Here is a 21,607-nt window from a genome sequence, read left to right as displayed (position 1 = left end):
GGTGATTTAGGTAAAATGAGGAACTTGAGCCAAAGGCATGGAGCCAGGAAACCTTGGCATAGGTGGGTAAGAGGTTAAGGTCTCTGAAGAGACAGGATGTAAGAAAATACTAGAAAGATAGATTAGGGCTAAATTGTTAGAGGGTGGAAGGAGTTCTAAGTGTCAGACCAAAGCATTTTAAATTTATTTTATTTTTTTATAAAGATCTTATTTATTTATTTGACAAAGAGAGACACAGTGAAAGAGGGAACACAAGCAGGGGAAGTGGGAAAGGGAGAGAAGCAGGCTTCCCGCGGAGCAGGGAGCCCAAGGCGGGGCTCGATCCCAGGACCCTGGGATCATGACCTGAGCCGAAGGCAGACGCTTAACGACTGAGCCATCCAGGCGCCCCTTTAAATTTATTTTTATGGCAGTGGGAATCCATTAGGGGATTTTGATTAGGAGAACATCTAGCAAGGTGCTTGCTAGGTACATAGTATGCAGATGACCATTCAACATTAGTTCAATTGATAAAGCAAAGAAATAATAATGGCTGAAATGTATTGGGTGCTTGCTGTAGCTCAGGCACTTTTCAAACATTTTACACATTTTTAACATGTAATTCTCACCACAGCCCATGAGATACTCTATCTCTACCTTATGGGGGAGGCAACTAAGACTCAGAGAGGCTATGCGTCTTGCTCAGGGTTGTGACAAATAAGTAGGCATCTGACCACAGCCCCCACACTTTATACCACTGTGCAACTTGGAAAAGAGAAAAAAAAAAGAAAGGAAAGAGAAAAGAGATATGAAGCCAATGCTGCTCTTCAGAAAGGAGGCTGTGGTAGGCCCAAATTAGCAGAGGAACAGGGTGGGTTGGAAATAAGAGACATTCCAAAGATAGAATCCACATGGATCTGTTATTACTTGCTATAGGAGGCCCAGGAGAGGGAAGGGTCAAGAAAGCTCAGTTGCTAACTTCAGTCCCTGGGAGGTAGTAGAGCTATTAAAAGAAATTGGGGGGAAGGGGGAGGACAGTTCATTTTCAGACCATGCCTGCGGAAACCTGGGGACTCAGAACCCTACCAAGGAGCCTGAGGAGAAATGTTTTAAAAGGCTAGCTTCAGGGCTCCTCAGCCAGGTCCCATTTCCTACTCTGGGGCTCTGGGAGTTTGTCCTGGGAATATCGAGGCCCTCCCAAGGTTCCTTTCTATGTTTATATCATTTATCAGGGAAAGGATTGTTAATGACTAATCTGTGCTCATGAGGCACGGAGCCAAGGAAGAGATGTTGCTGCTGAGCCGGAAGGCCGACTGTGATCATCCACAGCTTTGACTAGAACTCCCTCCTCTTCCTCCGCCTCACCCCACTGTCTCCTGGACTCACCCCAATGCAAACCCAGGTTCTGAGCATTTGTAGCAAAATTGCTGCGATTTGGAGAAGAAGACTGGACTCAGAATCCTCCCAGGGCCTTGAAAGTTCATCTCCAACCTGAGATAATCCAAGTGAGTACCTAATTCCTCTGGGACCGGGTGTCTCTCTCTGAAGGCAACGGAGGGGAAGTTGTTATTTAAAATTTCTCTTTAACATCAGGAAGTTTGGTCGGTGAATGAATTTTAAGTTAGTAGAGTCTGATGTAAAATCCTAAAAACAAGAAGGGAAAGAAAAGGAAAAGAAACTCTAAAAACAAACAAGAGGAAGCAGGAGTTCATGGGTCTAATAGTTGCTTACCTTATTGACAAATTATTTAGGAATATCTTTTAAACATTGTGGTCACCCAAGAGAACCACCAGAGACAGTGAATTTTAGAAATGTCTCTGTTCTGATTCCGTAGACAATTTGGCCTGAATAGTATGCTCTATTCTGGTGATTTATCAAATGTTGCTGTGAGTTTGGGAATATTGCTAATCTCAAATGACTTCGGACCTAGGGACGGGACAATGTTTAAGCCATGGGTAACTGAATAAAAGCTTTTCCTAGGAGAAGAGTAGGTTTAAAAAGCTTTCTCTTTTGATTTCGGTTGTAAACTTGCTTTCCGCTTATCATATTAATATCGGATGGAAATACTGAAAAAAGATGGAAAATGTTAGGAAAAACTTTGATGTTAAAATTGTCCACAGTCTGAATCACAGATAAGGCATCACCTGCTCACTGCCATAGGGAATTAGGCAACTAACTATAAGGTGAGCCTGGGTCGTTTCTCTTAACTGAATTTTTATTTAGAAGCGGGGGGATACACATGACTCATTTGGATTCTTTCTCTGGGAAACTCACCTGAGTTTTAAAGAAATCTGATGTTGCCACTGGGACTGCCTTAGATAAAGGGACCTCAGAGTATCGACAAGAGAAGTAGAGAAAGATGTTGAGGGAGCCATCACTGGGTTTCTAGCTGTGATTTTATGAAATGATAAACACTTTCATCTTTGAATCACCCCTCCTCCAAATGATGGACCTGTGCCATTTGCACCGTGGACTTTTCTGTTTTGCTGAGAATGTTGCAATGTGGCTGATGCAACTTGGAGGTAGCTGATAAGTACCAGCCAGGAACGACACACTCTTGTTCTGAGACCCTTCCCCAGTATCTGCAGCTGTGTTTTTCTCCAGGCTCCTCTGCCCTCTCTCCAGAGTCCAAGAAGGAAAGGAATATACTCAGGTCTTCCCACACCTTCCACACTTCCCAAATCTGGCCAGATTGTGATGGAACACCCAATAGTTGTGAGGCCCTGAGTACTTTGTAAGGAAAGAAATGTGTGTGTCCGTGATGGATTTTGCTGACTTTGAGCACCTACTAATAAGTCACAGGCTTTACATAAACTGCCTGTTTCCTTCTCACAGTAAGCCTGCTTGGGAGTTTTTCTTATACTCATTTTATAGATGAGCAAACAGAGGCTCAAAGAGGACAACTTATTTTTATTTTTTAGTAAACTCTACCCCCAATATGGGGCTAGGACTCACAAACCTGAGATCAAAAGTCACATGTTCTACCTACTGAGCCAGTCAGGTGCCCCCTCAAAGAGGACAAATCTATCCATGATCACACAGTTAGGAAGTAGCAGGTACTGAACATGAGGGCAGGTCTTTCTGACTCTAAAGTCCTTTCCTTGCTGCCCTGACATTGTTGGAAGCTCGGAAAACTTGAAATCTGGACTAATGGGAGAGCAGGTAGAGCAGCCTGCAAACATTTCAGCTGCCAGGGATGATGTGTTAAGCCCTAGCACAGTTGTGAAGAGTCCTAAAGCTTTGTAGGGTGTTTTCTGGTGACTGCGCCATGAGCAGGGGGAAGTGGAAACTTTCAACACTATTTGCTTTAACCCAGAGATTAGTCTGGAAGCACTGGTTGGAGACTTCATTTATGAGCATTTTAATGAAAGACTCCATGAACCCACCATGGTGCTATGATTAGGGATGTCCAAGAAGAGCTCAGCACTGTTGTGGTTCACAGAGTCTACAGGTTATGAAAGCCAGGAGAATACACATCACCAGGTGACAGATATGAAAGGGCTCGCATTGTCCTTAGGTGGGTGGATGAAGAAAAGCATGAAGGTATGTGTTCTTTTCTTGATAGGGAGAATTTCCCCTTTCGTTTTGCTAAAAGTCTCATTTTCCTCTTTCATCCTAGCAACAAAGATTGTGAAGGGGCTAAGAGAAATAGGAACAATTTTCTTCTTCCCAGGTTTTTTTTTTTTTTTTAAGATTTTATTTATTTATTTGATAGAGAGCACAAGCAGGGGGAACAGAGGGAGAGGAAGAAGCAGGCTCCCCGCTGAGCAGGGAGCCTGATGTGGGGCTGGATCCCAGGACCCTGCGATCAGGACCCGAGCTGAAGGCAGATGCTTAACCGACTGAGCCACCCAGGTGCCCCTTCCCAGGTATTTCTTACTGCGGTATTATTTACTGCCAGTGGAGTTGTGTCTACAAGGTATCACTATACACATGCCCTTAGTTACCTAGCTGCACGGGGAAGCAAAAGTTGTACTTATATAAAAATATCCGCCCACCTTGCTCTTCTCTCATCCCACTCTGTAATTCCCTAACCTCTGTGCCCTCCACAAGGAGTTATGTTTTCCCTCAGTTTGCCTCTTTCCAATTTTGATAATAAAGCAGTGTCTGCTATTCTTCCTGTCTCTCCTCTCTGTAAGTTTGTGTCAGTACAATGCTAATCTAACACAACTTGATTGTGAAGTGAAATACTGCACGGAAAAAGTAATACCTTTTTTCTTTGTTAGGTCTAAGTATTACAACAGAGTTCTGGTGATTAAAATTAATATGTGTGAATATAATATAAATATTGATTAATTTTTATTTTTCAAGATAAAATCCTAATAAAACTTTGAGATTTTACTTCCTACTCTAAACAGAACCAATGCTGCAGTGAACATCCTGTGCACATGTGCCAAGGTTTATCCAGGGATGATATTTAAGAGTTAGAATTGAGTTTTATTTTGATCCACATTGCTCAAGGGCCCTCCAGAAAGATGAAAAACTATGCCCCCACTAGCAGTCTCTGAGAATACATATTATCATGCAAAAAACTTTTGATAATCTGATAGGTGGAAATGGTATCTAGTTATATTAATTTACATTTTTCTGATTAGCTTCAGATGTTTTATATGTTTACTGGCCACTTTTATTTTCCTTTCAGTGAATTTTTCTCTTTATATCCTTTGCCAGTTTCTTTCCTGGATTGTTTATCCTTTCTGTTTTTATTTATAGGAGTTATTTATGTAGTGTTTGTACAAATTTTTGTCTACTATTTATGTTGTAAACATTTTCTCCCAGTTTCATATATTTAGCTCTGTTTATGGTGTCTTGATTTCTTTTTGATTTTAATATAGTCAAATTTATTCTTTTCCTATTTATTTCTTGTTTAAGAAATTCTTCTTAACCCTTTCATTCACAAAGGTCATGAATGTGTTTTCCTATATTTTCTCCCAATAATTTTATAATTTTTAAAATCTTTAATCTGCCTGAGACTTATTTTTAGGGATGATGCAAGATAAACATCTTTAATTTTTTTCTCCTCAAAAGAATAGTCAATTTTCTGGACACTATTTTTTGAATAGGTCATCCTTCCCCCACTGGTTCCCACTGAATCCACCGGTTATGGCATAAAAGATGTATGACTGCTCAGAACACAGCATGCGATTTCCCTTCCTATAGCCATCCCCACTGCATGCCCTCCGCCTAGTCTAATGCCGATTCAAGTTTAAATTCAAGAGGCAGCCCTCCACCCTCAGAAAGATTTCCTAGTCACACGTATGCTTGACACCCACCAATGATTCCCACTTAGAATAGAAGCAAAGCTCTTTACCGAAGTCAACAAGGCCATATGAAAGTTGTCTTCTCTCAGACCCCATCTCCTATACTGTCCCTTTGCTCACCCATCGCCAGCCTTGTTGGGCTTTTGCTGTCCCTCCTGTATTCCACGCCCAGGCTCTTAGCACTTGCTGACCATTCTGCCTTTGGTCTTATTTCCCTCTTGCATAGCTTACTCCTTATCCTCCACTTCTCAGCTCAAATGTCTCTTCAGAGAGCTCTTCCTGGTTCATTCTGTCCAAAATAGTGTCCAGGGGCATCACTCTATCCCGTGTCCCCTTTATTTTCTTATTATCACCAGTGGAATTCTCACTTTTTGTTTATTTGCAAATTATCCATCTCTTGCCCTAGAATGTAAGCCTCTGAAGACAGAGGTGATTTTTTTTTTCCTGTCTCATCTATCATTCTATTTCCAAGATCTAGATCAAAGCCTGATACATAGTGGGGAATTAATGAATGTTGAATGAATATCCTTGCTTATGCTCCTGAAGGGACTTGTGCTTACCTCTCTCATAACAACCCCTAGACTATTTGAATTGGGTTTTCCTTGCTGGACATTTCCACTGAGCTTCTTGAAGGATCATGACTTTTTTTGGTCTTTGTATGTCTGGTGCCTGACATAGAGTCAATAAATGTATACCGACTGAATAAATAAGGGAGTAAATGAATTCACTTGGCATTGACATTGGAAATTGACATTGAGATGCCATTTTTAAAGAGTAAACCTATTACTTTAAAGAAAATACTTTCTTTAGATGTTAGTAAGACAATAGCCAACATGCCATATTGGTCATTTGGGGGATGATAACCAACTGTCTAATACTATGTAACAAGCTACCCCCAAAACTTAATGGCTTAAAAAGATAATGATTTATCATTTCTTATTTTTAAAGATTTTATTTATTTATTTGTCAGAGAGAGAGAGAGTGAGCACAAGCAGGGGGAGCGACAGGCAGAGGGAGAGGAGGAAACAGGCTCTCTGCTGAGCAAGAAGCCCAATGTGAGACTCGATCCCAGGACCCTGGGATCATGACCTGAACCGAAGGCAGATGCTTAACTGACTGAGCCACTCTGATTTATCATTTCTTATAATTCTGTGGGCTGTCTAGGTGGTTCTTCTGCTTTTTCCTGGCTCAATCATGCAACTGATTTCAACTGGAGGACCAGCTAGGTCTTACTCCCAACACAGGGTCCTTGATGTTGCCATTGATTGGGATGCTTGGAATGGCTAAGTCTCTTTTGCCTGGAGTATTTCATTCCTGGTCTCTTTATGGCATGATGGTCTCAGGACATCATTCCAAGAGGGTGAAAACAGAAGCTACAGGTCTCTTGAGGCTTAGCTTCAGAAGTAGAACAAGTCTGTTGGTCAAAGCAAGTCATATTTATAACAACTCATTAAAGAGGTGGGGAAATAGATTTCACTACATAATGGGAAAAATTGCAAAGTCAGCTTTTGGCTCAAGATGGCATTGGTCTTACTAGAGCAATTTGCGTAACACTTTCTGGATTTATTATGAGACTTTTTAGGACTGTGCTGGAAAACCTACCTCCATAATTTTTTGAGACAGACTCCTTTCTGCTTTGGACATATCAAGTTATTATGGAATAATGCTATGGGATAATGCCCCTGACATTCTGAGGAGACCTTTTACCTAGATGCAAATGTCTACTAGGCACATCCTTAAGTTTTTTGGGCTCTTAACAAAGGATCTTATAGCCACACTCATGATGTGATATCTACCCTGGGGCCATTTCATTCATTGAGAATCTTCTGCTAGATGGAGAGACCAAAAATGCCCAAAACAGTCCTACTTTTCAACTTAGCATGTCTTGAACCCTTCATATTTACTTTAAATTCTGCTTGCAAAATGAACAGTGCCTTCCTTAATTCATTTCTTTCTTTATGGAGCTTATCATGTGCAGCTAAATACACCAAGTGACACACTTATTATACTTCTTGGAAATCTCCTTAATCAAGTCCACAAGTTCACTAGGAAACTCTCCATCTTCTGAGTTACCACAGGTGACAGTGTTGCCAGTTGTTTCATGATTACAAAATATGACCATCCCAGCTTCCTATCGTAATTTCTTCACCATTCTTCCAATTTCCAGAGCAGTCTCCTTACTGACCTTCCACGCTCTGCCCAATTCCCAATCCCAAAACCATTTGGCCATATGTTTTAGCCTTTTTTTTAAAAAAAATTTCTCCCTCTTCTAGGTACTACTTTCTATATCCACTATTTTTTTCTTTGTAATAACTACCCCAAAGCATAGTGATTTAAAAGAGTAATGATTAATTACTCATAATTAGTTCTCATAATTACTCATAATTCTCATATTTCTATGAGTCAGCTGAGTAGTCCGTCTACTACTTTTGCATGGACTCATTCATGTGGCTTATTCAGTTAGAAGATCAACTGGAATGGAAGGTCCAAGATAGCCTTACTGATAGGTATGAAGTCTTGATGTGGCCGTCAGCTGGGACGTTTGGGATAGTTGGACTTCTCTGTCCAAGAGGTTTTGTATTTGGGGGCATCTACACAGAGTGTGTCAGTCTCACGGCAACATTCCTAGATGAGGAAAAGAAGGTCCAAGGCTTCTTAAGGCCTGACTCACATGTCTCATAGCATCTACCATTCTACTTGTCAAGGAAGTTACCAGACCACCTCAAGTTCAAGGGCTGGGGAATAGACTTCATCTGTTGATGGGTAGTGGCAAGCTCATACTGCAAAGGGTGTATAGAGTGATAATGTATGGTGCCTACTTTTGCAAATAACAAATAATTTACATAAATAATATCATAAGATTTCAGGAGAACCAATGAATTTGTTGGGAAAAAAGATGATAGGTCGGTAATAGAAAAAGCATAAATAAATTTTTGACCATTCTGACTATAGCAGATTGTGGAAAAAGAGACAGATTTCCTCACTGTGAAGAGTAAACATTAAGAAGACAAAAAACTATTTCTGGTAATTCTAAGGGAAGAGAAATTAACAAAAGGAGATTTGGGAGGGTTATTAAAACTATTTCCTGAGGTGGTCAATTCATGTATAAAATGGTTAAGAGATTTCCAACAGGAATGGATACAGTTTAGTAATTAGGGCTCCATTGTGGGAAAACAGCCTTAGTTATCAGGTTTTGTATGTGATTAAAAAAACCCTTCTTCAGTGTTTATGTGTGTTCTTGTACATTTCTATTCACTAACGATCCTGTGGCCTAAACAAGACTGATTCTAAAGGTGGTTCTCTGTGAAGGTATACCATTCATTTATTCATTTGTGTGTTTAGTTAGTTTATTCATCCATCCTTCAATTCATTCAATCAACAAGAATTTATTGTGTATCTCATATGTGCCTGGCAGTCTGCTAGGCACTGGAGATCCAGTGTGAGCTCTCCTGGAACTGATGGTCCAGTGGGGGAGATAGACAACCAATCACCACAAACACAAAGATAGAATTAAGACTGTGACAAGAAGAGGTACCCAGTGGTATGAAAACCTCCTGGAGGTTAGCACTAGTCAAGGTGGTTGAGAAGCCTGGGTGGGGCTTGAGCAAGACAAGCAAGAGACCAGGTATAGAATAAAAGGAGTACTCACTGTCAGGTTCATGGCCCTAGGGGCTTCAACTTTTATATCCAGTTGGAAATAAAGCTTATCCACTCTTTAGGCCCCATTGTGTAATCTCCCATGCACAGAAACTCAAAGAGCTGTAGAGGTCTGGTTGGCTTAAGTATTTTTGGTTCATAATGCTTGAATGTAATATACTTTTAAATGGAGACTTGAGAAACACGAAAGAAGAAACAAAATAATATAACAGGCAAACCCTGTACAGGTTTAATTAATTTGTGCATATGAACACATTGACTGCCTTAGGCAAAAGTGACCTTGCAGAACTGCCAATTCACCCTCACTAGGGATTGGTAAGTGGTTAGTGACCGTCTTGGTGGCAGAGCTGCACAGGCGAGCATGAATTTAGAGTTAGATGTGGGTTTACATCCCTGTTCTGCTTCTCACTAGGTGAGAAGGTCAATGTGTCCTTGAGAAGTGTGACCTTAAGAAGTTTGCTGAGTCTCTTTGAACCTCAGTTTTCTCATCTATAAAGTGTGTATGTTAACACCTACTTGGCTTATTACAGATTAAATGAGATAACATAGCATGGATGCTGTCACATAGTAAGTACTCATAAAATGGTAGGTATTACTTTAATCTATATCTCCCAAAATATGTACTAGTTACTGTGATAGTAATAAATACTGTCTGGTTCCTATAGGGCACCACTCTCAGAGTAATGTGGTCACGATGACCATACTGGCTCGTGGTCATCCTGCCTGACGTGTGGTTGGTACTGGCCAAACATTGTCTTATGCATCTCTCTGGACTTTGGGAAGGATCTATGTACGTTAAATTTGTATTTTTGCCCTGAAAAGAATTACTTCAGTTTGAGTGCTTCTGGGGAGACCAAATCTTTTTTTTTTTTAAGAGTTCTTTTCTCTTTTTCTTACGAACATTCTTCCAGACTTTGGGCTAAATCCAGAGCTTCCCCTGGGCATGAAATAATGACAGTTAGAAAAAGTCTACATTTTTCCTGATCTTTAAGAATGATTTACATATTTAACTTTGCCATCAACAACTGGGTTCATCTGAGAAAACTGTCACCAAGGATGGTGTCCTTGGGTGTGAAGAGTTTATAGAGAACCAGCACATGTAACTGGTTTTTATCTTCATCTTCTGAGAACTGAGATTTTTCTAAGTCAGAGTCAAAGCTCTTTAATTGGAATGGGGTCTTTCCAAGGTCTCTATTTGCAAACGGTTTATACTACATCAGAGGAACTCCATACACTTCCGGTGACAAATAGTATCTAAACAAGTAAAAATTGATAACCAGAAAGTGGGAGTCTAAGTTACCAGTCACTATGTGTCTTATCACGTTAAAAACAAACAGTGTGTACCATTTCTGAAACTATTCCTGGGTCGTTAAGTTAAGACTTAGCTTACAGCATCATACAAATAAACATAAAGTAAAATAAACATTTTGTTCCTGCTTCCACCAATACCCAGGGCTTAAACTTTGAATCATCAGGCTTCTTTCTCCCCCCTTCCTTTATGTTTGCTGTATTCAGGTCTCCTCTTTTCCATCTCTCCAGACACCATCAAGTGAAGCATGAGATCCCCTCACTTCAGCCACGAATTTCCGCCTTTCACTGTTTACTCTCCCCATCCCACCTTTTCACTAGAGTACTCTTGAACATAGATCTCACTGTGCCGTTCAATATTTCTAGTAGTGCCTCATTGGCCACAGTTAGAGTTCCCAAATATTTTATGGAAAGGAATATTTTCAGGGTGCCTCAGTCAGTTAAGCATCTGCCTTCAGCTCAGGTCATGGTTCCAGAGTCCTGGGATCCAGCCCCGAGTCGGTCTCCCAGCTCCGTGTGGAGCTTGCTTCTCCCTCTACCCCCAAACTCTGCTCGTGCTCTCTCTGTCTCTCTGTCAAATAAATAAAATCTTTTTTTTTAAGAAAGGAATACTTTCTCCTCAGAGCCTTAAGAATGTGTAAGAAGAACAAAATCCTATATGAAATTGCATAACTTTACAGATGAGGAAGATTTTTACATATATAATTTCTTTCAAACTTTTTCATCATGAAATACTTCCCACACGCAAAGAAATTGAATAGTATCATCAACCTCCTTGTATTTACCCTCCAGCTTAAGAAGGAGAGCATTACAGATGCTATGGAAATTCCCTATGTACACACCCAGTCCTTCTGCAGCACTATTCTGACTGTGGGTCCAACACTTCCATACATGTCTCTATAGGTTAGAGCAGGGATCATAGTGTTTTCTATAAAGACCAGATAGTGAATATTTTAGGCTTTGCAGACCATGTGAACTGTGTTGAAACTGCTGAACTCTGCTATTGTTGTGTGAAGACAGCCATAGATATGTAAGCAAAAGGGCAAATTTGGTCTTTGGCAGGCTGGATTTGGCTCATGAATCAGAGTTTACTGACTCCTACATTACAGCATCAATGGTAATATGTAGCATTGTTTGTATATTTTTAAACTTACATACATTTTATCAAACTGCTCGTATTTTTCTGCAACCTGATTCTTTTGCTTGGTGTGATGTTTTTAATTTTATCCATATGAATACATATAGTCCTAGTTCATTCACTTTAAGTACTGCATAACACTTATGAATATACTTACAGCATTATGCATATACTATTTCTTTATTATATCCATTGTCTTATTGATGGGCATTTATACTGTTTCCAATTTTTTACTATTGGAAACAATGCAGTGAGCATTTTTGTCCATGTCACCTATTCATATGTGTAAAGACTTATATAGTACGGGGACCGGAGTGTTAAGTGACTAGTCCTAGGTCATACATGAAGCTATGAAAGGTCAGCACAGTTCTCTATCTTAATCTTCTCATGTCCCATCCCCCATGACATTTCTACTACACCACAGCTGTTGTTTCTGTGTATGTGTAGCACTGCCAGGTGTGATAGGGGGGATTCAAAAGAAATATATGATATTTAATCATAAATAATTATGATTCCTGTCTTCTTCAAATTTACAATCTGGTGCTATAGTGGGGAAGATGACAGATGTAGTGAAATCATTAATTCCCACATGAGGAGGAGAAAGATAAATGATGGAGGAGTGTCATGGAGAAGTTCTGGCATACGTGGGAAAAAAATCTATCGAACTGAGAGCTCTAAGAGCACATCTGAGTGTGCAAGGAGACAGAACTTGCCCACAAAAGGCAAAATTGCATATTATAAAGATGTAAATCTTCCTACCTAAGTATATAGGTTTGGTACATCTCAAACTCCTAAAGAATTTTTTTTAAGAAACTTTTTTTTAAAAAAAAGAATGTGACACAAGATGTGATGATTTACTACAGAGAATAAAAAGATGAGACTATGTTAGGAAATACTGAAAAAGAATGAACAATAATAGGGAAGGATGATATTGGTACAATATAGATCAATGGGAAACTAAATCCAGTGTCAATAAAAGAAGGAGCATAAATCAATGGGAAAAAGTATTCAACAAGCAATTCTGAGAAAACTCACCTTGTACCATACACTAAAAATAAAAAACAATAAAAATAAGCTTTAAAAAGTCAAATATATTTAACTACATACAATGGAAAAACTTCTCAGGTAAAGATAATTAAAAGAAAATAAAAATGTTTGTAGTAAATATTCCAGAACTCTACTACATTCAATATGCAAAGAACTCTTCTAATTCAATTAAAAAATTAACACTTCCATAGAAAAATGGTAGAAGACATAAACAGAAAATGGAAACAAATTACCACATATAGACTATAAAGATGTAAAAAAAATTCAACTCTACTAGTAATCAAAGAAATGTAATTTAATACAGTAAGATAGGATTTGTCACTTATGAAATTAGAGAAGATTGTTGAAAGTAATGCTAATGAAGATGTCGTGAGAAAGGCACCCTTATTCCATGCTGGTGGAAGTGTAAATTGAAAAAAAAATTATAGAATGCAATTTGGCATTCTTTAACGCTTTTTTTGTATTGTCTGAATTTTCTGCAGTGGGTCTTTTAGTTTTAAAGCTAGTTTCATTTAAAAATAAATTTTAACAACTTTTCAGGAAAACAAGGCATGAAGGTGGGGAAGTCTGTGTGCAAATTCAGATATTTTTCTTTCTTTGCTCTGATTCTAAACTTTGTGTATTAACACACACATGAATTCATCTGAATAGAAATGATGGCTTTCTGTGATGTGGGCTTTCATTACTAACTCTGGAGAATTTTTAGGCTCTCTGTCTACAGGTTCTCAACATTCAGTATTTAAACAGAACCTTTTAACTATTTCTAAGGAGGTGTTCTTCTTCTGGTACATATGCTCAGTCATCGCTGGCTGTGGCTCATGCCTGGCAGTGGTGACTTCCTTCTCATCTTCATGCTCTCTCATCCACAATGGACCACTTTCTCCAGCTGTGCTCTTTGACACCAAGGAGAATGATCCATGCTATTCATAGAGAAAGCCTAAGGGGCAATGTATAGTTTTGATGAAATGGACACTGATAATAAGTAGTAATGCACTCAATCCAGAATGTTTTTTATTTAAACACTAAAAATCTTAAACTCACTAGATGTTTCTTAAAATCCAAATTTATGTGCATGTTTTTGTTGTAGAAAAGTATGATATGATGATCAATAACAGACATTCAAGTAATAAAATATTCTATATCAGAGTAAACTTCTGCAGTGAAGTGGAATGAAATGTGAACTCACAGAGGAATAGAAATGATAAAATTTTTTTCCACAGGTTAAAGAACATTTTTTTTTTTTTGGTATTTCTTTGAAGGATGAGGGAGGCTATTAAGTTGCTGTGGTATTTAAGAGTACATTGAAGAGTAATTGAATAGATTTAAGAGTAATGTAACAGCATGTAAAATGTCAATTTTTATATGTCGGAAGTTAATTTTTTTTGCAACTTTTTAAAGTGAAAAACTACAGATATAAACCCAAAAATGTATTGATGGAGTACACTGTTTTTCAAACTTTTTGTAGGGAGTAAATGAACAAAACTATTCAAAGGCCACTAGTGTAGAGAATACCCATTTCTTATTCTCAACCTATAAAATGACTCCTTATATGGAAGGGAGGATTTGAGGGGGAAAAAAAGCCTCCAGAACTAAGGTGTGGGGTCTCCTGGGAATTAGTCTTCCCTTGCAGTTCTTCCCCCAACAAGGGAGTGAAGAATATCAGAGAAAGGAGGACACAGAAGTAACACTAATTAAAGAAATAATATATATGGAAACACTTGTCAAATACTTGGGACATAGTAGGGCTCATTAAATGAAAAGCCAAATAAGGCTAAACTCACGAATCCCATTAAGGAGCTGCTAAGAGGTAAAGACCCTACTATTGTGAGATGTATATTAGTGTGTTTACACTCCCAAGGCAATCATTACATTTATTCATAGTTTGCCTATAATATTACTTAGTTAAACATTTTTCTTCTTCTGTTATTCGTTGAAGGCAGGGTTAACAAACTTCTTCTGCAAAGGGCTAGATAGTAAATGTTTTTGGCTTTGTGGGCCATATATTGTTTGTTCCAACTACCCACCTCTGCCATTGTTGGAGGAGAAAAGCCATAGATATTCCATAAACGAATGGGTGTGGCTGTGTGCCAATTACACTTTACCAACACTTACTTTTGAATTTCATGTAATTTTCATGTGTCGTGAAGTATACTTCTTTTGATTTTTTTCTACTATTCTGAAGTGTAAAACCATTGTTAGCTTTCAGGCTACACAAAAACAGGTGGGTAGCCAGCTTTGGCCTGAAGGCAATAGGTTGCCAAACCCTGGTTTAACGTACAGTGTTTAAGGGCCCTTTATGCTAAGAGTGGGTATAGTATCAGAAGGATACACAAGGAACTGGCCATTGTAATTGTATTTAGGTAAGGGAAATGGGTAACAGAGCTGGAAGGAAGACTTATTTTTCAGTGTACTGTTTGATTTGCTTACCATGTGCTTACATTACCATTTCAAAAATTAAAGACTTTCCTTTTCTTTAAGCCCCTTCAGGAATCATAAATCCATCAAACCTGGTTTGAGCAGACTCTGCCATGGATTCTGGATTCTGGAAGGCTTTCTTGTTAGCTAATCAGGGGCACCCACATAATAGATCTTCAGCCAGGGGTAATAACCCAAATGCTATAGAATTAGAGGAATTGGGCTTTGGGTGAGAGATTGATAAATTATGTGCTAATAGGAGAATCATATCCTTATCTTGTGCCACTTCTAGGAAGAGCATGCCAAATGGCAGGGAATTGGGCAGAACTAAGCAGAAAAACAATTAATACAGATTATTTAATTGTGCCAACATTTCTTGAGGGCCTATTATGTGCCAGGCACTTAAACTAAAGGTACCAAGTTTATATGAACATATAAAGGAAAATATAAGAATCCAAAATGAAGATGAGTATACCTGGAAAATATTACAGAGCTATCATATGGTATGGAAGTATGAGGAAGCTTGATGAACATGACTAAAGATTAAAAAGGACAAATGTTAGAAAAAGTTAGCACAAAAGGAAACCCAAAGGAAGAGTCAAAATACCAAAATCTCCTATTTTTTTTTAAAGACCAAAGGATATGGATCTTATATCACAGAGTATACATTTGGATTGAATATTAGGAAAAATTCCTGACTGTACATTGTGGGTTCCTGGAAATTATTATTATGGGAAACTGTGGAATTTCCTATTCCAGAGGAGGAATTCTATCTAGAATAGTAGTTGTCTGAATTTTGGGGAGGTTTTTCAACCCATTTATTATACAACATGCAGACCTGTATATACAATTATTATATATAATTGATATATTAATATATACACAGTGAATATATTGCCTGTATAATTCATGTACACGTATTGAATGTTGAATTTCCCTAGTCTGCAAGTAGCTTGTGAGTATGAATGAGGTCTCATTAACAGTAACAACTCAACTTTCACTGGTTTATTCCTCAGGTCCTTTTAGCTTTTCTGTCAAAGTCCAAGTATTTCAGAAGTGCCTTAGGGTCTCCTCATGTTTGTTCATGATCAGGTTTGTTCTGGCTGCTGCTTCCATTACCTTTTGTGTCCATGAGTGGGAACAGCGCCCGACCAGTGGTCACGATTCCTCTGCTTCTCTGAGGGTTATGGTGATACCTAGCATGCTGCTACTATTACACAATTGCCCCAGAAAGGCCGTGGTCCTCTTGGGGTCAAAGTTCCACTGTGATATGTGGCAGAGTTGTGTGAGCACAAGGGTGGCGCTGAAATGAGTCCTCTCTCCTACTTGTTGGAAGTATTCTGTTGGAAGTGTCTACCTCTACTTTATACATCAATGCTTCTAGATTTCATTTTTATTTATCGCCTTCCCTCTCACCTTGTGGTGGCAGGAAAGCCTTTTGAATCCAGTATGGATTGGCCAAACACTGTACTACAGTGAGAATTACACATTTCTCAAAGACTTAATTTTGCTTTAAGGTGAAGGTCATGGTGTTTGGCTCCACCAGACTTTAGAATGGGTTTCTTCCCAACAGGCCCCTTGGTTTCCTGGGGAATAGATTCTGGTAGGGGCATGCTATTGGTTCACTAGATGGACCTAGATTTGTCTGCATTCCCACAGTGGGCATGGTTTGTATCCTGTAGCAGGAGGTTCTCTCTCTTTCTTGACCCTTCAACCACCCACTCTCTGGTGTCTTCTCTTCAATTCAGATGTGCCCTAGACTTGACCATCTTTAGAAATTGCCCTTGAAACTACATCCTTCATCAGCTACTTCCCTATTTTCACTCCTTTTCACACCCAAACCTCTCTGTTAGAGCATCCTGATCTTAGGCTTCATCAACAGCTTTCATGATACTCTGTAATCATCTGTGTATACGCGTGATTATTTTTTAATGTCTCTCTTCTTCATTAAGCTTGATGTCATTGGTCATGGACACTTCTTTTTCCTTTTACTGTCTTATCTCCAAAGATCCAGCCCAGAGCCTAGTGCAGAATAAGTTCTCAATAAATGTTTTTTCAAAGCATGAATAAAGGAATGGATGCAGCAGCATAGTATGGTAGACTATGTTATCAGCAGCCCAGTGTATCTGAAATTCACTTCTGTGTGAACTGGAACATTCTGCTGGGTGAAAGAGAAATAAATAAAGACATAATAGTAGGGACATTCTAATGAAATACATATTTGTCCAGTAGAAGCCCTATATTCTCTTCCTGAATAGCAAATATAAATATTTATTTGTAGACAAAATGATTTATTGGTAGAGACAGGATAAAAAGGTTTGAAAACCATCCTCAGAAAACAGACTTGGAAAAGAGATTCTGATAGCACAACTTTTCATTACTTGACCTTTCAAATTACCTCTTCAGGAAAGTAGGAGACATATTGGAAGGAAGGAAGGCAGGAGGAAAAGAAGACCTAGAAATATAACTAAAAGTGGACATTGCTTCTCTTGGGCTCTTGGATTCATTCTGGACATTTCCTCAGGATGAAACTTCAGACACTTTGGTGAGATTTACCATTATTTTTCTTTATACCATAATGTTTTTTTTAGCCCACATAAATATAAGACCATGGTAGACCTTGAGAGTGAAAATGCAAGCCCCTGAAATTTTCTCTAAAAAGCAAAAATTAAGATCTGAGAGAACACTTTCTGAATTTTTGATTTGCTGACATAGTACCTACTCAAGAAGATTCCAGCAGAAAGTGGTCTGAAATCACTTTTGTGTCTTTGTAAATACCTGCTCAACTTTGGAATAAGGCTTAAGATAATAAGTCATCAATTTATCCTGTTTTTAATCAATGCCTTTGTATTTGTTTCTATTTTTTTCTATTTGTAAAAGAAATAAAGACATAACCAAAATATCATCAAATCTTGCCCAAATATCTCAAGTGCTGAAATTTAAATGAAAACATACGGTGTTTCCCAGATACTTTAGAGAGTATCTCTTTTGAAAGCACATGTCCTGGACATTTGTGAGTCCAGATGAGGTGTAAAAATGATAAATATTGAAAACAGATATGTACAGAAAGCTTATGACAAAGTATCTACAAAGGGATCCATTTGCTATTTTGTGAATAAGCTTGCTTCCTCCTTATCTCTCTCTCTTAACCAACTATCTAAACTGCCAACCCTTCCTCAAACTCTCTACTTATTTATTTGTCTTTCAGAGTTTTTTTCCTTTTTGGAAGACCACCATAACGAAGGGGCATTCTCAAATAGAACAGTTTGGATGGGATCAAGAATGAATCTCATCGAACACTCCCACTTACCTGTCACAGAAGAATTTTCTCTTTCTGACAATTTATTTGGTGAGTTGTCAAGTTCATTTGAATACAAGTAAAAACAAAGTGCAACTTGGAAATATAGGAGAAAAAAGCCTAGATGATGAATCCAATAGAGCCTGGCAAAAGTTTTTGTTCCTTCTAAGTACTCAATAAACATTAGCTACTATGCAAGGTTAGAGGTAGCTCAGACCTTGGATTTATTGAACCTAATAGTCTTCTTTTTTATAGATGAGGACTATAAGACTGAGAGCTTTGTGACTTGTCCAAGGCCATGAGGCTAGATAATTAACAGAGCTGGGAGTAGAAATGGATTCCTGGTACAGGCTAATTCTGATATTATTATAGCATGTACTAAAGTATGAAATCATACTTCTTATGGTTTAATGTTATACCTATAAAAGGCTGAGGTTACTTAGATTATAGTTTCCTTTCCACTATTCTTCTTGTGCTGGGGGACATATGGCACAATGTCATGATTAGTCATTTAAATTGGATTGAGGACAAACTGTTCCAAGTTGTTTTCAGTAGATCTGTAACTAGATGATACCATAAAATGATATATTGCTTCACTTTATGCATTTATGAAAAAACTCATTATAAAGACTTTCAATTGGGAACATCAGCGAAGACTGAAAAGCAGCAATATTTGGGATGGGGTAGGGAAGCCTTTTGCCACTTGTAAAATAATTCCCTTCTGTATAATAGCCCTGCTGGGAAACTTAGATGCTCCCAGTTTTCCACTCTACATTAGTGCATGGACCATGGTAGACTATGATAGTGAAAATGCAAACATTTGAAACTCCACAAAATTCAATGTTTAAAGGCATGATCCCCTATTTGGTTATAGACATCCTTGAAAGAGATTAATTAATAGCTTATGCTATTACCTACTAGTCATTAGCATCTTAGTGTGTAATGGTTTAGTGGGTCACTTCCAAGGAGAGGTCTTTATTTGTATTACCTGTTTACATATCTACCTGCCCCATGCAGTATAAGAGCATTTAAGGGCAGTGACCATATTTTATTAACCCCAGTTTGCATTTGATAAATAAGAATCAAGTAATAAATAAAGGAAAGGAGAAAAGAGGTTTAGGGGGAAAAAGAGATATTTACCAGTAACTCTCAGAAAGACCAATGGCAGTAGTAATTATTTATGAAATGCCAGTTCTCAGACATACTTGTTGTCTTATTTCTTCCATTTGGCTTTTCTTCATCATGTGTGTGCATTCAAGGCCAATGGGCCCTACCTCCCTATCCAGCTACCTGACCATTTGCTTCTGGTCTACCCTTCTATTAGTCCTTAAAATAGTCAGTGCATAGACATCTTCATAATTTTTGTCTACTAATCAGAACTCACAGGATAATTAGAACTGTAAGTGCATATCATAGACTAAGGAAAATTTCACCTAAGATTATTTTTTCACCTCACTGAAATTTTATGATTACATGGTAAGATCTCTAAGCAAGCACGTTAGATTGAAGGCTGACCTCATCAAACATGAGGTGAAAAAGATGTGAGCAGATAGAAAAAAGTTGTGGGGGTGCTGTCAAGTTAGAAGCATCTGGGAATGATTGCTTAAGGAAGCACTGTGACTCATGCTTTCAGTGTTGCTTTTCCTTCAGCTCTCCTTTGCTAGACCATGTTCTCATCTTGTTTCCTAACACTGTCATTAAGATTTCTGAAAGTATAAGCTGCGTGAGCTGCAAGCACAGCTGTTAATCCTGGCTGGAGCAGTTTCCTCAAATCTTCATCTGGTCTTCTCTCCTGATAAACTAATATCCAGTGTGGCCATTGGGACACATTTTCCTTTTCTGCACTAAGTTCTAGTGCTAGCTCTAAGTATTTTTATTACATCTCTTTCCTCCCAGGCCCTCAGCCTCACTCTACTTAACAAACCTGAGCTAAAGGTATGCCGAAGGGGTGGATGAAGCCTTGCATTTTAATTTCCTTATTCCTCCTCCCCATCTTCTTTTGTGTCCTGATGACACTGATGGATTCTTTGGGCTTCCCACCCTGAGCTTAGGATGCAGAGCACCAGGGAAAACACTGTGGCCCATGGATGAGTAACTGGCAGTGCCTAACTCACCATTCCTGGTTTTTGAGATATGCCAGAGACTCGCAAGTGTTAACCCATGGGCTCAACTAGCTGGAGAGTGGAGTTCTTTTCCAATGGTCTGTGTAATGAATAACAGCTATCATGTTGTTACAACACAGGAGAGTGAGGCTTATGGTAGAGAATATGGATAGCTATTATGTCTTTACCCAAACATTGAGTAACAACTATATATTGGGCATTGGAATAAAGCAGGGAATAAGACAGGCAAGATCCTAGAGGAGGGTAGACTCACAATAAACATGCAAATAAATAAAGAAGCAAAATAACATTAGGTAGTCGTGAGTGCTACGAAAACAACAAGAAAGGGTGATATCAGAGTAACTGGAAGGATGGGGCTATTCTAACGTGTGATCGGAGAAGGCCTCTGAGGAGTTGACAACTGAGTTGAGACTGAAAGGCAAGAAGCCAAGGAGAACATTCTAGGTGGAGGAAATAGTAAATGCAAAAGCTCAAAATCTGGAATAGACTCGGAAGGGCCTTGTCTTTTCATTTTTATTTAGGGCAGTTGAAAGGGTCTAGAGAACTGGCTCTGGACCTTGCATTCCCATTAACCAGCAAGAGTAAAAGGAGATTATTAGACTGGGAATTCTGGAACCACTGCCTAGTTTTAACATTTGAGTACACAAATTGCTACAGTTGTGCCAGAAAGTGGTGACTTGGACTCATTGGTACTCATTTGGCACACGATGTGACTTTTAAGGTGGCATTAGGTATGGTCCTCCTCCATGCAGGTGACTATAAGGGCCATAATGAAATCTCCATGTTAGGACATTAGGAAGACAATATGAAGATTATTCAGTAAATACTGATGAGTACTCACTCATGGGCACCAGAGACAGTGATGACCTCTGGAGTGAGGCCTTTCAGTGTCTTCCAGAGGTGGCTATGGACCCCTCACTCTCTGAAGGCTTTGCTTAAGGGGAAGGGGAAGCAGCTCCACATGTATGAATGGTTACCCTGAGGAGAAGAGCCCAAAGCAAGGACTTGTATGCAGGCAGTTTATGTGAGAGGTGATCATGGGTTGTGGAAGCAAAAGACTAGGGTCATGAGACAGGGAAAGAGGAAAACTAACATGAGATGAGATGTGAGGGTCACTGAGGTGGATGGGGGAACCTGACACCCCTGGGGAGTAGCATGGAGAATTGTCTTCTGAGGGACTAGGAATTGGTACAGTTACTAACAGGATGAAGATCACCGTTGGGGGCATGAGCTCTCTGGCACTTCTGGGTTGTGCTTTTACTACTCCGAGTGGAATCAAGCCAAGTGGTCTCTCTCCTATGATGTTGGAGAAATTCTGGGCAGAAAGCAAAAATTGTGTGGCATCCTCCTGAAATGACAGACTGAGTACAAGGTGAGTCTG

The 21,607-nt window shown here is 38.9% G+C and overlaps 1 protein-coding gene across 3 annotated transcripts in view; it reads left to right on the top strand.

Moving 5' to 3' along the window:
* The first annotated feature begins 1,269 nt into the window (after positions 1-1,269).
* Positions 1,270-21,607, top strand: part of NR1H4 (nuclear receptor subfamily 1 group H member 4) — a 75,862-nt gene continuing 55,524 nt past the window's right edge. The window contains exons 1-4 of one of the 3 annotated variants that reach the window (XM_073900429.1): positions 1,270-1,484; positions 9,428-9,464; positions 17,212-17,350; positions 18,014-18,154. In XM_073900429.1, coding sequence (XP_073756530.1) covers positions 18,076-18,154 — 79 coding nt within the window. In that variant the 5' untranslated portion in view covers positions 1,270-1,484; positions 9,428-9,464; positions 17,212-17,350; positions 18,014-18,075. The remainder of the gene's footprint in view (positions 1,485-9,427; positions 9,465-17,211; positions 17,351-18,013; positions 18,155-21,607) is intronic. The other 2 variants (XM_073900428.1, XM_073900431.1) reach the window with 2 other exon arrangements.

The sequence above is a fragment of the Callorhinus ursinus genome, unplaced genomic scaffold (genome assembly GCF_003265705.2).
Source record: "Callorhinus ursinus isolate GAN/ISIS: 27379988/994484 unplaced genomic scaffold, GSC_fseal_2.0 scaffold14, whole genome shotgun sequence".
In the NCBI taxonomy this organism is placed as follows: Eukaryota; Metazoa; Chordata; class Mammalia; order Carnivora; family Otariidae; genus Callorhinus; species Callorhinus ursinus.
This window is presented reverse-complemented; position numbering and strand designations above follow the sequence as displayed.